Below are 16492 nucleotides of genomic sequence, written 5' to 3'. Positions count from 1 at the left end.
AAATTAGCGCCTACCTTTAGGCGCTAATTTCTTCGGGCACCGGGAAAGTGCACAGAAAAGCAGTAAAAACTGCTTTTCTGTACACCCTCCGACTTAGTATCATGGCAATATTAAGTCGGAGGTCCCGAAAGTTACCAAAAGAAAAAAAAAATAATAATAATTTGAAGTCGGCTCGCGGGTCGAAAACCAGACGCTAAATTTTGTCGGCGTCCAGTTTCCGAACCCGTGGCTGTCAGCGGGCTTGAGAACCGATGCCGGCAAAGTTGAGCGTCGGCTGTCAAACCTGCTGACAGCCGCTGCTCCGGTCCAAAAGGAGGCGCTAGGGATGCGCTAGTGTCCCTAGCGCCTCCTTTTACCTGTTTTTACTGCCAGGCCTAATTTGCATACTGAATTGCGCGCACATGAGAGTGGCCTGTGCGCACGCCAGGAGAGCGCGCCAGGAGAGCGCGCCAGGAGAGCGTGCGTTCGCACACTCTCCCGCGATTTTACTGTATCGGCCCGATAGTGATTTATCTCCGGCTGAAGGAAGGCCATGTCCACAGTCTGGTACTGTGACCTCTCATTCTGGCAGGCTGAGATGCAAGCAATGCTTAACCCTTCTGATCTCTGGTCATATTTTTTTCACAATCAATTGAACAATGGAATGGAATTTATAGATAGTAAATATAAGCTTTTTGGATCAATTATTTTTAAAAACCCTCAAGCCTTAAAACATTGAGAAGAATAATGTGATACATGACTTAGTAAATGTCTTTATAGAATGTATGCTAGCATAGTGCAGTATGGGAAGGGATAGGGCAGTGCGCTGTACAATTCATCCTCCACAGCTTAGTATTATTATTTTCATGAGCTGCATAGCGCATATGCAGCGCTGTACAGACACAGAAAGGGTAAGTTTTAAAGACATTTCCATGAGTAAAATGTTGCTTTACCCATGGAAATGGCTTGTTGTAAAATTGCCTACCTGATACGTGGGTAAATTTACATGTGTATATCCAGACTGAGCAGCGGCATTCCTTAGGAAGGAGTTCATATGTTGGGATTTTCCAAATTATGCATGTAAATTTTCACAAAACGTTTCTGCACACAAATTAGCAGGTGAATTGGGTGCGGGTAATTTTGGTAGGATACTTTTCAAAGCAATCATACAGGTGTAGGTTTGCTTTAAATTTGGTGTAGCTTTTGCACATTTTTTTTTCCAGCTTTCTTATACCGGCTTTTAAAAAACATAACCCTTATAATCGTCAATCCTCTGCTCCTTGAAGTTTACAGTCTAATCCAGATAGACAGACAAGATATGCAACAAAGAGAAATAAGACGTTCTGAGACCCCAGATTGTCTCCCAACAGTTCTCTGCAATTCTAAACAATCCACTAGAAATAAGAAAGCAAGGGAGAAGATTAAAAGTCTCAAAGATGGGGTTAACAAGTAGGTGCAAGGATCACTTTATTATAAATGGGCAGAACTGCAGGAATTTTGGTATTGACCCACAAACCAATTTAGAGAAGAAAAACAGGACACTTGGAGAGAGATGTGTGGAGCAGCAGCCTATTTAACTGGAAAATAACAGCTACATTTAGAGTTTCTAAACACCTAAAATCAGAAGCCCTGGGTCTATTATCTGTGCCCTGGGGTATCTCTCTCTGTTCTATATTAGATGGTGTCTGTGCTCATTTCCCTTGCAAGCATCACACTCACATCTGTTGCCATTAATTCCTCAGTGTCATCGATGCTTGGAACTGTGATCTCCCCTTGACTGATGTAGGGGTAGTCAAAGGGATTGGTGGTGATCAGAAGCATATCTGCAAAGGAAGTGAATAATGCTTAGTCTGAGAGATTGGTAACTCGGGACAAGCCTGCTGAAAATTGTCTTGCCATCTTCTCTGTAGCTCAGTTTGGAACCTTTGGGTCATATTCTTCCTACAACAAGTCACAGTAAGAACATGAACTCTGTGGGCCACCGTATCCTGTATATAAAGATCTGAACATACAAGAACACAGAAATACAAATGCCATTGTGCTTCTTACAAGCAGTATAAGTAAAGCCATGAGATGCCTGTATAATTGGCAGGGAAGAAGGAAGTGGCAAATTATGGAAAGAAGCTATGATCCACAGGCTAACAGCAGGCTGAGAAGGAAGGTGCCATGAGGATGGCTTCTAATACTAGATTAGAGGCAAGAAGGGTGTTAGAAGGTAGAGAAGAACCAGCAGTTTAATTGTAATATAATCCAACTCACTAAAATGTAACCAATGATGATTTATATCAACATACCATATAAAATATAATGCCATACCATTTAATAGTTCAAAGTACGTCAACGTCCACATAACATAAGAACATAAGAAATTGCCATGCTGGGTCAGACCAAGGTCCATCAAGCCCAGCATCCTGTTTCCAACAGATGCCAAAACCAGGCCACAAGAACCTGGCAATTACCCAAACACTAAGAAGAACCCATGCTACTGATGCAATTAATAGCAGTGGCTATTCCCTAAGTATAATTAGCTGAAAGTATAAAAGCTGAACAGCCCTAACCTCTTCAGCCTTTCCTCATAGGGGAGCTGTTCCACTAGAGATGTGCATCGGGTGCCCGATCATTTCTGCTTTCGGGTTCGTGTGGCCACGGGAAAATGGACTTCTCCTCCAAGAACTTATCCAAACCTTTTTTGAACCCAGCTACACTAACTGCACTAACCACATCCTCTGGCATCAAATTCCAGAGTTTAATTGTGCGTTGAGTGAAAAAGAATTTTCTCCAATTAGTCTTAAATGTGCTACTTGCTAATTTCATGGAATGCCCCCTAGTCCTTCTATTATTCAAAAGTGTAAATAATCGAGTCACATCTTCTCGTTCAAGACCTCTCATGATCTTAAAGACCTCTATCATATCCCCCCTCAGCCATCTCTTCTCCAAGCTGAACAGTCCCAACCTCTTCAGCCTTTCCTCATAGGGGAGCTGTTCCACTAGAGATGTGCATCGGGTGCCCGATCATTTCTGCTTTCGGGTTCGTGTGGCCACGGGACCACTAACAAAAATAACAAAAAATAACAAAAAGTAACAAAAACTCCCATTAGTGCGCACTCACAAAAAATGTTAGTTTTTGTTACTTTTTGTTAGTGCGCGCTAACTCCTGTTAGCGCACACCAAGCCGAAAAACAAATTTTTTACGAAAATTCGGGGAAAATGCAATAGTTTTATCTGTTTCCTGATCCATGACGATTTAGGAAATATCGTACGAATTTCCTAATCGTGAAAAAATGATTGCACATCCCTATGTAACACACATGACAACAACAGCATACCCCAACAAACTGTAAAAAGGTTGGGAGAGAAGACGAGTTTCAGAAGGAGGTAGTGGGTTGGGCAAATTTACACAAAGGAGAGGGCGGCTTTAGACAGTCATTTGTTTCCTACATTGGCTGTGGAATCTCTGGTAATTAGAGGCCCTGGTTAGAGTCCTGCATACTCACCAATGAGTTCTGGCTTCTTGTTAGACAGAATCTGATAAAAGATATGATAACTTCTTTCAGCTTTTAACTGGAAAGTTACTCTTGACTTTTCCAGCAGATCTGTAAAACACCAACACATATTCCCAGTTTCACATTAAGGAGTGACCTAATGGTTAGAGCAATAGACTGAAAGCCAGGGAAAGCAAGGTTCAGATTCAAAAGTCACAATGGCTCAGTGAAAGGCAAATCTTGATTAATTACTTGTGGCTGATGGAGTTAGGGGCCATACAAAATAACAAAATGATCCTGCATAACCAATAGGTAATTAAATATACCCCCAGGAGAATACACAAAACCCATCTGAACACATAATCAGTGGAAACTACCAGCCCAGTAGCACACCACTCATCTGTTGACAATATGCAGTTTTTCTGAGATGTATGCAGTCTTATAAAAAATCTGTAACCTCAGGGCATACTTAAAGTATTCCTGTGTGCAAGAGTAATCGTCCAGTACATGTGCAATCTCAGGGTGTATGTATAATCTCCCAGTGTGTGTAGACTCCCAGTGGATGGAACCTCAGTGTATGTTTGCATAAAAACTTAGAGGTGTAATCCCCCCAGGAACTTTGAAATCTTCTAACATCTAATCTTAAAAATGGAGAGTAATTTTCAAAGGAATTTAGCTGGGTAACTAAATCCCATGAAACGCCCTGTGACATTACACACATTGGGAATATTAAATGCACTATCAGATTATACAAGCAGGAGGCCTTACACACCCAATGAGATTGTACACACCCTGGAAGATTACCCTCCATGACTACAGCCCATGCCTTGTTTTTTTTTTGCCACAGTGCTAACAACACTGCCAACACACACACCCATGTCTGATTGCTTAAGGAAATACTTGCCAGCTATAAAGTGCTCCCAAATAATGCAATGCTACTTACAGGTCTCAATGTCAGCAGATGACAGCTTCCCCGTGGTACCAAAATGGATGCGAATAAATTTCCCCTAGTATTCATTGACAAGAAAGAGAACACAGTTTATCAGAGGCATCAGAACTATTATATACTACTAACCACACTACGGGCGCCTGCCATGATTTTGGTAATAAAGCTGTTTTTCTGGATTACAGTCAGCCCCCCCCCTCCTCCTCCTCCTCCCCCCCCCCTGTCGGGTACACTATAGGGGATGGGAAGAGAAAAGCTGAGATTTTGGGACATTTTGCAAATAGATTTGAGGCGTTCCAATGGTATGAGGTTCCCAGGGAACAGACTCAAAAAGAAAGCAAACAATATATCTTTATGGAAAGGATGATGGATGCATGAAATGGGCTTCCCAATAGAGGCGGTGGGGACAAAAATAAAAGCAATTCAAGAAAGCTTGGGATTGACCCAGAAAAATCGCTGGAAGGGAAAGGAAAGACAGAGATCAACTGGAGTGCATGGCATTGCACCAAGAAGTAAATTGGGCAGACTAAATGGGTCTTACAGCCCTTATCTACCATTAGATTTTTATGTTTCTATGATTGCAATAACACTGGAGCATTTGGGATAAGAAGGGAACATTTTCTCTGGTAGGAAGTGTCTTTCTTGGCAGTCATGAGCTGTATTCTCTCCATCTGCAGGTTGGGGAAGATGATATATCTTTTGTTTTCATACAAGGTGCATTAGAATGTCGATGTTTGCAAAGCACAGAAAATTACCTTCAGGTTCTGTGATAGTAGAATAGAAAATTCCTTTCTCTGCTCTATCGACTGCAGGAAAGCACCCCCCCCCCCCCATGATGGTACGATGGTTCTGTTCACACTGCAGCTTCCCCATGCCACCACCTGTGAAGACCCTCTCTTTCCTGCAACTTCCCCTTCTACCAACCCAGCATAGCAACCTTATTATCCATCCAACCCTGTCAGGGCTCTACTCTCAAAGCAGCTTTCTCCTGCCACCAGTGCAGCATTGCATTCCTCAGAGCACTGCAGTCTCATCTTTCATCCTATTCTGTGGTGGCTCCCTCAACACCGCAGCCTCATTATTCATCCCACTCTATGTAGAGACCCCCTAGGTCTCCACTAGATGGCCCTAGATCCCTGCCTTTTAGTTAACTAGTTATGAGGGAGAAACCATTCCCAATAGCACAACCCTCAGAGGATTACTGTGGTGGTTTAGTCCCAGTCCAGAACGGGGTGCTAGGTGAATAGCAAGTGTGGTCTTTTGGTTTAGTTTCTGAAGATTGAGGATACAATTTTTGTTGTTCCTGTCCAAGTTCGGGCCTACCATTCTAACTTGGTGTTTCATGAAGAGGAGATTCCTTTCAGTGCACTAGCTGCCTGTGAGGCTCTGCCTCTAATTTTGGAGAAGAGACTTTTGTTAGAAGTTGAATCTTTTGGAATTTTCCTGTGGTGAGATCCTGGCCCATTTTGGGGGACAAGCCTCAATCCAGGAGGCTAGGGGTGAGATGATCTATGTGCTCCTCTCCTTGTCAATGAAGGGGCTGCAGGAAATCTTTATTTTGGGGCTTTGAAAGTGTTTTCCCTTTTGTTGCTGAGGAGGTTTTATTATTTATTTATTTATTTATTTATTATTTTTGTTATACCGAGTTTCATGATAGGGATCACATCAACCCGGTTTACAAATAACAATGTGTGCAAAGTATAGCGTAACGTAATACAAATTTCCAATAAAAATTTGAACTTTAAATACAGAGAATCAATTGAAAGGTGTGAGAAAGTTACAATGAAACAGGGAAAATAAACTTGGAACTGGAAGAGGGGAGAGAGGTTAAACAATGCAATATTTACATTTAATACAATTCAAGTGATAGTGTATCAGAGTAAGTAAATAAGCCTATTTGAGAGAATGTGACGGTATATAAATATGAGCAATAATATAAATAAGAGAATAAATATGACATTGTAGTGAATGGTGATGATATGATAAAACTCAAAAGGTAATAGTGAGAAGTTTGTGATGGGAGGATTCTTATTTGGGTCCAGGTGTTACATAGGAGTTTGTGTTGCTGAGTGCGTTTTATTCAAGGCTTGGAAATGCTTTTTTGAAAAGCCAAGTTTTTAGTCTTTTCCTAAATGTTAGAGCGCATGGCTCTTGTCTTAGATCAGGTGGTATAGAGTTCCACAGAACTGGACCTGCTGTAGAGAAGGCTCTGAGACTCAAAGATTTATGTTGATAGGTTTTGGCATTTGGAATTTGGAGTGACTCTTTGTAGTATTCCCTGATAGGTCTGGCGGAAGTGTATTTTTTAAATGGTATTTGAAGATCGAGATGCGTGAGTTGGTTGATGGTCTTGTATATGATGTTGATGGATTTATACATGATTCTATAGTGGATTGGTAGCCAATGGAGTTTTTGTAGGATAGGGGAGATGTGGTCCATTTTCCTGGAATTTGAAAGGACTCTGGCTGCGGAGTTCTGAACCATTTGTAGGGGTTTGATATACGAAGCTGGGTTTTGTACCACCCCTCCTCACACTGGAGCTGGGCTGTAATAGCTTGGTTCTTTTTCACCCTCAGGCTTTTCTCCCAGGGAAATCACATCAGCAGGAGTTCAGAGAAATAGCAGTAAGATTTTGGAGAATTGCAATGGGATCTCCATCCTATGGGATACAGGACACAGGCTGGGGATGAAATGGATTCGTGTAGACCTGAGGTCCACTTTTGTGACTGAGGGGATTCTTTACACTCTTAGAGGTAGATCCGGAAGGATTTACGCGCGCAGGCCTTTTAAAATCCCGCCCCTTAGAGATTTCACTGCCCAAACTGGGATATTGTAGCCTCTCACTGTCTGAGGAATAAGCTGTATCCCAGGATATGGGACTGAGGAAACCAACACAAAAACTAAAGAGTTCAGTGAAAGAAATCTGATGTAACACAGATGTAGTCACAGATGTACTCGGGACCAGTAATTTTGGATTGATTGGACTTTATTTATTCTGAAGGAAATCGCAAGTACATTTTTATTTTTGAACACCCAATACTGTGTCTGGTCCCCTGCAGCACGAGAGAGACATCACAGTCACACACAGAGGAAAGAATATTCCACAACCCCCTGGGCCTAGAAGGTCAGTCTTCCCACCAAAGAAAAGGACCCACACCTTGCGACAAACAAAGAGGGGAAAACAAGCCATGGAGAGAGCTCCTACCTATAAATGCTTTTAAGGCCCTTTGGCACACAACCAACCCACCAAAAGAGAGTTACATCTATAAGTCCTCACTAGAGCCTTTCACTAATGTAGGCTCATAAAAAAATCAACAAAAGTACAAGATCTTGTCATTTATTTCAACTATTTCGAAAGAGCATAACCACCTTATGTGCTAATGTTATATGTAGGACATCCACTGTATCAGCTAATACTACATTTGTATGCTGAAATTCAACTGGTCCACTTTTTTGAATTTTTTAAGTGAAATACAAATAAAAATAAGCAGCATTGCTTTTGTAAGTCGCACTTTGAAAAAACTCTACATCCCGGAGCAATAAAAATGAGCAGAAAACAGTCATTTGAACAAATAGCGATACTTAGCTTGTAATATATGTATCAAATTTTAGGAAAACCCCGACATGAGACCTTTGAAGATTGAGCAATAGAGGGATCGTCCATGAGTGAGCTTGGAATGGAATACAATCCCCCTGAAGCTGGCAATTTCCAAACTCAATTTTCATGTTTGAATCATGTATTACAAGTTAAGCATTGCTATTTGTTCAAATGACTGCTTTTGCTCAATTTTATGCTCTGGGATGCAGCAGTTTTTCAATGTGTGACTTTCAAAAGCAATGCTGCTTATTTTTATTTTTATTTGCATTTCACTTAAAAAATTCAAAACCGTGGACCAGTTGAATTTCAGCATACAAAATGTAGTATTAGCTGATACAGTGGCAGTCCTACATATAACATTAGCACATAAAGTGGTTATGCTCTTTTGAAATAGTTGAAATTAATGACCAAAATCTTGCACTTTTGTTGATTTTGTTACATTTGATCTTTGAGTAATTGTATTTTTGGGGCTGTTTGGTGATTTATTGATTGGCTCACAAAAAATGCTGTACTGGGTCCATCAAACCGAGCATCCTCTGACAGTGGCCAATATTGGTCACAAGTATCCAGCAAGAGGCCAAGAATAGATCCAGTTCTTCTTGCTCACAACCAGAGATAACCATGAAGGAATCTTGGGATCTGGGCAAACAGCTTTCTGATTCCAAAGCAAGGACTGTAGAGCTGAGTGGAAGGTTCATCTCCCCGGATCCCCTTACTGCCTTCATTATTTCACCCTTTATACTTCCTGCCCCACCTCATCCACCCTACCAAGAACATAAGAAACATGCCATACTGGGTCAGACCACGGGTCCATCAAGTCCAGCATCCTGTTTCCAACAGTGGCCAATCCAGGTCATAAGAACCTGGCAAGTACCCAAAAACCAAGTCTATTCCATGTTACCATTGCTAATGGCAGTGGCTATTCTCTAAGTGAACTTAATAGCAGGTAATGGACTTCTCCTCCAAGAACTTATCCAATCCTTTTTTTAAACCCAGCTACACTAAATGCACTAACCACATCCTCTGGCAACAAATTCCAGAGTTTAATTGTGCGTTGAGTAAAAAGAATTTTCTCCCATTAGTTTTAAATGTGCCCCATGCTAATTTCATGGAGTGCCCCCTAGTCTTTGTATTATCTGAAAGAGTAACCGATTCACATCTACCTGTTCTAGACCTCTCATGATTTTAAACACGTCTATCATATCCCCCCTCAGCCGTCTCTACTCCAAGCTGAAAAGTCTGAACCTCTTTAGTCTTTCCTCATTGGGGAGCTGTTCCATTCCCTTATCATTAGCTGTAGATATAAGACTCAAGGAAACACATGAAACTTACAAAGCGTGAGGAGTTGTCATTTCTAATGGTCTTGGCATTCCCAAAGGCTTCCAATAGTGGGTTGGCCTGGATGATTTGATCCTCCAGTGTGCCCTAAAGATTCACATAAATATGTTACAGAGAGCTCCAGAACTTCATGCAAATTTACAGTGACCTTTAGAACACCACACACTTTTACAGAGAAAAAAATCTAAAGCTCCATGCACATTGACAGAGAAATCAAGAGTATACTGTAGATTTATAAAGTGGCTTAGAACCATGTTTCTCAGGCTGGTTCTGGAGTACTTCTAGCCAGTCTAGTTTTCTGGATATACACAATGAATATGCATGAGATAGGTTTGCATGCACTGCCTCCATTGCATGTAAATCTGTCTCATGCATATTCACTGTGAATATCTTGAAAACCAGACTAGTTAGAGGATACTCCAGGACCAGCTTGAGAAACACTGATCTAAAATGCCATGTACTTTGTAGATAAATGTAGAATTCCATGCGCAACCAAAACAACACAAACCTGCATCCTATGCAGCTGGGGGTAACTTGAAAATATCCTAATCGAACAACAATGTTACTCACTATTAATATGTGTGTTTACTATATAAAGCCCAATTAATTAAAATTACTGCCTAATATAGCAGTAGGCTACACCATCATTTTACAAATGAAAAGTATTTATTTTCCCAGATGTATCTGTGGCTTGGTTTACAGAAGATGAATTTATAATTTCAGTAGCCATAATGTGCTTCAATGTACTGCTGTGGGGGATCACAACAGATACAGAGTGAGATTAAAACTATAGCTTCACTAAGTTCTCAGACCAGCTAGTTTTCGAAAGACTTATCCAGAGGCATTTGCACCTCACACTGAAACATTCATAAAATGTGTCTAGTTTTATGCAAAATAAGTGAGTGGAGAGAATGTAGTCTGAAGATTGAGTTAACAGCCCATTGTAACCTTTTGATTGCATAAGCATTAACCGATTGTGCTACCATGTAACTAGAAACTTAGATCAACAAATATCAGCCCAAATAACTCAGAAATCTGAGGAAATCACAAAAATACAAAAAAACCCAACTATTCCCCAGTTGTCTCTTAGTTTTCTTAAATTTTTGTTATTTTTTTTTATTATATAACATTTGTGGGACCTTCATCAGTACAGTTTGTAATTGGCACAAAGCTGGACTGATGGGGAATACAGTTTGTGCCAAATACAAACTCCTGGCATTGTAAATAATTAACTTATGTTAACCTACACTGCTCTCTTCTTCTTCTCCCAGTTTCTATTACCTTGTTCATTGTAACTGCAACCCTCATGCACCAGTTTATAGTTTTATTGTTACATGCACCCCCTGTTCGAATGTAAACCTACATGATGTGATCTGTTCATGAATGCCGGTATAGTAAAAAACCTAAATAAAATAAAATAAATAAATAAACTGTACTCATGAAGTTCCACAAATTTTATATAATAAAAAACAAAAATTTAAGAAAACTAAGAGACAACTGGGGAATTGTTGGTTTTTTTTTTGATAACTAGAAACTTGTCAATGAACTGTAAAGCTGGGAATTGTAATATGTAATGTCTCCAGAGGGAGCAGGCTTCTATTTGGCCACCGGTACTGCTGGGTATAAAAGGAAGCAGTAGTGGCATTCCCTGTATAGCAAAGCAGGAATCATAGAGATGGAGCAAAATTGGAAAATGTTAAAACAGCAAAGCATAGACTCTGAATACACCCTAGGAAACTGGGCAGGTCACGGGCAGATGAGGTCTAATGGAGAAGTCCAGAGGGATAGAAGAAGCCTACAATAAAAGGCAAGCACATTAGTGCCCTTGAACATATGCATGAAAGGATCTGGACAGATGGTCCATACATAAACGAGATTGCTCAGTGTCAGATCTCTGCTTGCAAAGTCATGAATATGCCAAGGACCATTAAATGAGGAATTGTGCTTAAAGAGGAGGACATTATTTTACCATTTATTTATTTAATTGATTTAATACCGGGCGCTCATTAAAGAGTATGGTATATAGCAGGGGGTTCCCAAACATTTGGGGAGCATGGACCCCTTTTCAACTTCCCAAAATTTCTCAGAGCCCAACATGAATCTCTTCAATTGTTACAGGCAGTTAAATGCCATACAGAAAAATGATTAATGTGTAATAATAATATACACTCCAGAATCATTTGTAATGTATAAAACTTAATATAAAATAAGGAATGGTTTCTGATAAAAACTATTCTCTCCTGCCTGCCCTCCTCTCATGGCCCTTTCATGAGTGCTACTCCCCACTTCCACCATGGCCTGTTTCCCTCCCCAAGAGCTTTCCCTCCTGCCCTGCTTGTCTCCACCCTTGGCCTCTTCCTTAATAGCTTACTACTACAGTACTACTTAATGTATGCAATGCTGTACAAAAAATATAAAAGAGACAATGCCTGCTCAATAGAGCTTACAGTCTAATCAAGACTAATATATAGGGCAAAAGAACTTTGGGAATTTCATTTATTGAGAAAATTTAAAAGTAATGAGGATGTAAGCAAGACAATCAGGGGTTAAGATTTAAACAAAGCCTCAAAAAGTGTTTTTTTTTGGACAGGATTTAAATAAAGCAAGGGAGGAAGCAGAACGCACCAGCTCAAGAAGTCTTATTCCAAGCATATGGTGCAGTCAAGTGTAAAGCATGGAGTCGGGCATTGGCGGTAGAGGAGAACGGAGTAGATAGGAGAAACTTGACTGGTGAGTGGAGTGTACAAGGAGGGATATAGAGAAAGATAAGAAAGAAGAGGTAGTGATGAGCTACACAGTGAAGGTTCTTGTAGGTGATTAAGAAGAAGAGCTTGAACTGTATGCAAAAGCAGATAGGGAACCGATGTAGTGATTTGAGAAGAGGGGTTATATGGATGTAGCGTCTTTGGTGAAAGATTAGTTGCGCAGATGAACTTTGAATAGATTGAAGTGGAGAGAGATGGCTCACTAAGAGACCTGTGAGGAGCAGGTAGTAATGGTCTGAGTGGGAGGAGATGAGAGAGTGGATAAGGGTTCTGGTAGTGTGTCCAGAAAGGAAGGGATGGATTTTGGTGATGTTACAGATAATACAAAAATAAACACATTTTAGCAGTTTTTTGGATATGTGTAGAGAAAAGAAAGAGAGTTGACTCCAAGGCTACGGGCTTAGGGGACTGGGAGGATTACAGTGTTAACCACAAAAACAGAACAAAGGAAGAGGGGATGTGACCTTGTGGAAAAAGATAAAAGAGCTCTGTCTTGACCATGTTGAATTTAAGTTGACAGTGGGACATCAAGGCAGCAATGTCAGACAAGCAGGCTGAGATCTGGGACTGGATTCCTGATAAAATTTCTGGTGTAGAGAGGTAAATCTGGGAATCATCAGCATAAAGATGAAATTGAAAACCATGAGAGGAAATCAGAGCACCAAGGATATATACTGAGAAGGGGGCCCAGTGGAGGAGAATCCGCCACAAGAAGCACTAAAAGTGTGATGGGAGAGATAAGAAGAGAATTGAAACAGGACAAAATCCCAAAATACAAGTGAGGACAGAGTATCAAGGAATAGATGGTGATCAATAGTGTCAAAAGTAACACATTGGTCAAGAAGGATGATTAAGTAAAGGCCTTTGGTTTGAGGCATAACAAGGTCATTGGTGACTTTGGTAAGGGCTGTTTCTGTGGAATGTAGAGGGCGAATACCAGACTGGAATGGATCATGAATGGCTTGAGATTAAAAAGTCAAGATAGCGGCAGTAAACAGCACATTCATGAGGTTTGGAAGCAAAAGGGGGGAGGGAGATGGGATGATAATTTGGCAGGGCAGGTAGGTTTCAGTGAGGGTTTTTTGAGTAGTGATATGATCTCAGCATGTTTGAAGGTAGCAAGAACAGTAGCAGTGGAAAGTAATAGACTGAGGATGTGACAAATGAAAGGGATGGCTGCAGTGGAAACAGAGCTGACGAACTGGGTGGAAATGGAGTCAGAGGAACAAGTAGTGAGTTTGGAGGAGAAGAGAAGATTGGCAGTTTCTTCCACTGTGACTTCAGAAAAGGAGGAAAAAGTTGCGGAGGTCAGGGGAAGGGTAGAGAAAGGAAATGGAAGGAGGGAGGAAGGGTGACCAGGTTGAGAACTCAAGACTAATTTAGTGAATCTTGTCATGGACGTAAGCCATAGTCTGAGCAGGGGTGGGGGGGGGGGGGAAGGAAGGCAAAGGAAATTTGAGGAGGAAATTGAGTGTGGCAAAGAGACAGCGAGGGCTGGATTCAAGAGTTTGTCAGATGGATGCAGTAGTCTTGCTTGGCAAGTGCAATAGAAGACTGGAAGGGAATCAGCATAAATTTGAAAAGTATGAAGTCTGCATTGGCATGGGATTATAGCCAGAGATGTTCTGCAGAGTGGGCACAGAATGCAGGAAACAAATTCTAGGGATGAACCAAGGCTGGAATTTGGTGTACCTTACAATTTAGATAAAGGGGAGAGGCAAGTTGTCTAAAGCAGAGGAGAATATAGTGTTATAATAAGAAACTGCTTTGTTAACTGACCCAGACATTGTCGTGGAGGAAAGTTGAGAGATGAAACAGTAATGGAAAGGATACAAAGGTCGACAGTCTGGAAATTCCTGAAGGTGTTGATGGTGCCTGGATGAGGCTGTGGGAGAGGGTGGTTTAGTGAGAAATGCCTTTCCTTCTGTCTTCTCCATCCTGTGCCCCCTTCCCTGGTCCTCCCCTCAAGGCCCCTTCCCAAGTACTTTCCATCCTGCACTCCTTCTATGGCCCCTTCATGAGTGCTGCCCCTCCCCATGGCCCCTTTCCAAGTGCCTCTTCCCTCCCCTCAGCCTCTTCCTGAGTGCCTTGCCTTCTGTTCTCTTCCTCCTTCCTTCCCCTCAGCCTCTTCCTGAGTGCCTTGCCTTCTGTTCTCTTCCTCCTTCCCTCTCCCAATGGCCCCCATCTCAAGTATTCTTTTAGTTATTTGGATTTATTACCTACTTTTTTGAATAAGAAAAAATTAGCCCAAGATGGGGTACAATATATGGGAAACGTAACCTTAACAGTTCTAGACTGAAAGAGACTTCAGTAAGAACTCATTTTGACATTCATTATTGACACTGCCTAAACAAGGTAAAATGTAGAACGGAACTAAACTTGAAATAAGTCAGCAACGAAGCTAAGAATATAACACATCACCATAAAATCAGCACATGAGTAATTATATGAGAATACAAACATCTTAGCACAACAATAGGTTATAGTAACTCGTCAAGGAACTCATATAAATACAAACAACTCAGTAAAACAATAGATTGTAGCAGCATCTTTATGGAACCCTTATAAGGTGCCAAGCAGTTTATAGTACTCCCTCCTAACCTTCTCCCTCTTTTGGCTCTTTCCAAGTGCTTTCACTCCTATGCTTTCCCTCCTGCCCTTGGCTCCCTGAAACCTCTTCTCCACCCCGTTCTGAGTGCTGTCCCCATGTCTTCCTCCCCTCCTCCCCTCTTTCCCTCTACCACCACTATGGCCATACTACTCCCTCAATGTAGCTGATTTTTCTGTCAGGCCAGGAGGACAGCTCAAGTTCATCCTGCTTGTTACTGCCTCTGGTCATGTGGAACAGCAGCTGCTGAAGGTACTGGTCGCAGCGCACTTCTCCTCTCGGTGCAGCTTCAGACTCATCCTGGTGGCAATCAGCTGCATTCTTCTCATCCATGCCAGCTTGGGCTTCTTGAGACTGCAATCATCCTGTCTTTTGCATGGCATTAAGGCACTGAGATTAGGCAGCAGGAGCTTTAAAACAAACTCCTTAACGATGAGGACAACCAGCTCTATTTCTCAGTAGTTGTACTTTGGTTGCCTCCCTGTACTTTGGTGGCCTCCCTCTGATGGTCTTGGAGACCCCTAGTGGCCCACGGTCCCTAGGTTGTGAACTACTGGTATACAGTTTTGGGCACCAAACTTCAAAAGACTATCATCGATCAGGGAAAAAAAGCCAGATGAAGTCTCTCCTCCTTATGGAAAGACCTACTTTACCTTAGATGAAACAGCTGCCTCCTTCTTCTTGGTCACGTCACCCATAGCTGCAATTGTTGCAAAATACTGGATGACCCGTTTCGTGTTCACAGTCTTCCCAGCACCAGATTCTCCACTGCCAAGAAAAAAACAGAGCAGTACACTGAAGAACATGTGTGTGTCTACTGATAAACGAGAATAAATCTGAGAGTTGTGCATTCCACTCACGTGATCAGGATAGATTGGTTCTCACGATCTGTTCAAGTAAACAAGAGAGGGATTTAGAACTGGCTTATGGCACTCAGTAAGTTACCTGCCTTTCCTAGGTTGAAGATAGAATTTGTGACATCTACAAAATCCTATCAAATTCTGCTCTACTACCTCTAATTTTCTTTCTTCTTACTCCTCTTTCATGCTCTCTTATCTGCCTTTCTGTTCCTTTTTCCTCTCTTGCTCTTTTGTTTTCTGTTCTCTCCCCTTTGCCTAAATCTTTTCTTTCTTTCCACTGGTATAATTAGATATGTTTTGCACCCAGGGCTCTATTTGCTTGCTTGCTCCTCCATGCCCCATTAGGCTTTTGTGCTTCCTTTCACCCCTCTTTATTCCCCTGATGGTCCTTCCCAGCCCTTTCCTTCCTGCTGCTATGGTCTCTGCTCACCTTGAAACTCTTTGAAGTGGGAGAAGCTACTGGGGCCAGTCCTGGGTCTTGTGGCAGTAGGTAGTTGATGAGCATGGGCCCTGAGTCAGCACACACTCACAGGCTTCACCCCTTCTCATGAATGGGTTTTCCTTATTTGAAAGGAAACCATGTGAGTGCATAACAGCTAGCTCAGGCTCCATGGTCACTGACTGCGATCACCACTGCCACTGAGCCTAGACCTGGCCCTAATGCCTTCTTCTGTTTTAAGAATGATGTGATGAGGAAAAGAGGCTGCAACAGCAGCAAATAAGGAGGTAGAGCTCGGAGCTCCTTCCAGACTGTGCCCCTCCTTCCAGCTATACCCTCTGCTTTCTCTACCTACATTGTCTCTAATCCTCTTTCTCACCCTTTTTCAAATGAGATATATTGTGCAAACTTCTTATTTCTAGTTCTAGTTTAGTTTCTAGTTTATTAGTTTTTTATATACGTCGCATCAGTAAAACC

At 41.6% G+C, this 16492-nt stretch overlaps 1 protein-coding gene across 1 annotated transcript in view; it reads right to left on the bottom strand.

The window, feature by feature from the left end:
* LOC115090760 (myosin-3) overlaps positions 1 to 16492 on the bottom strand; it is a 76539-nt gene that overhangs the window by 48835 nt on the left and 11212 nt on the right. The window contains exons 5-10 of the mRNA XM_029600248.1: positions 15577 to 15604; positions 15370 to 15484; positions 9338 to 9430; positions 4405 to 4468; positions 3474 to 3572; positions 1699 to 1802 (exon numbers count right to left, since the gene is read on the bottom strand). Coding sequence (XP_029456108.1) covers positions 1699 to 1802; positions 3474 to 3572; positions 4405 to 4468; positions 9338 to 9430; positions 15370 to 15484; positions 15577 to 15604 — 503 coding nt within the window. The remainder of the gene's footprint in view (positions 1 to 1698; positions 1803 to 3473; positions 3573 to 4404; positions 4469 to 9337; positions 9431 to 15369; positions 15485 to 15576; positions 15605 to 16492) is intronic.

Source organism: Rhinatrema bivittatum, chromosome 4 (genome assembly GCF_901001135.1).
Source record: "Rhinatrema bivittatum chromosome 4, aRhiBiv1.1, whole genome shotgun sequence".
NCBI lineage: Eukaryota > Metazoa > Chordata > Amphibia > Gymnophiona > Rhinatrematidae > Rhinatrema > Rhinatrema bivittatum.
This window is presented reverse-complemented; position numbering and strand designations above follow the sequence as displayed.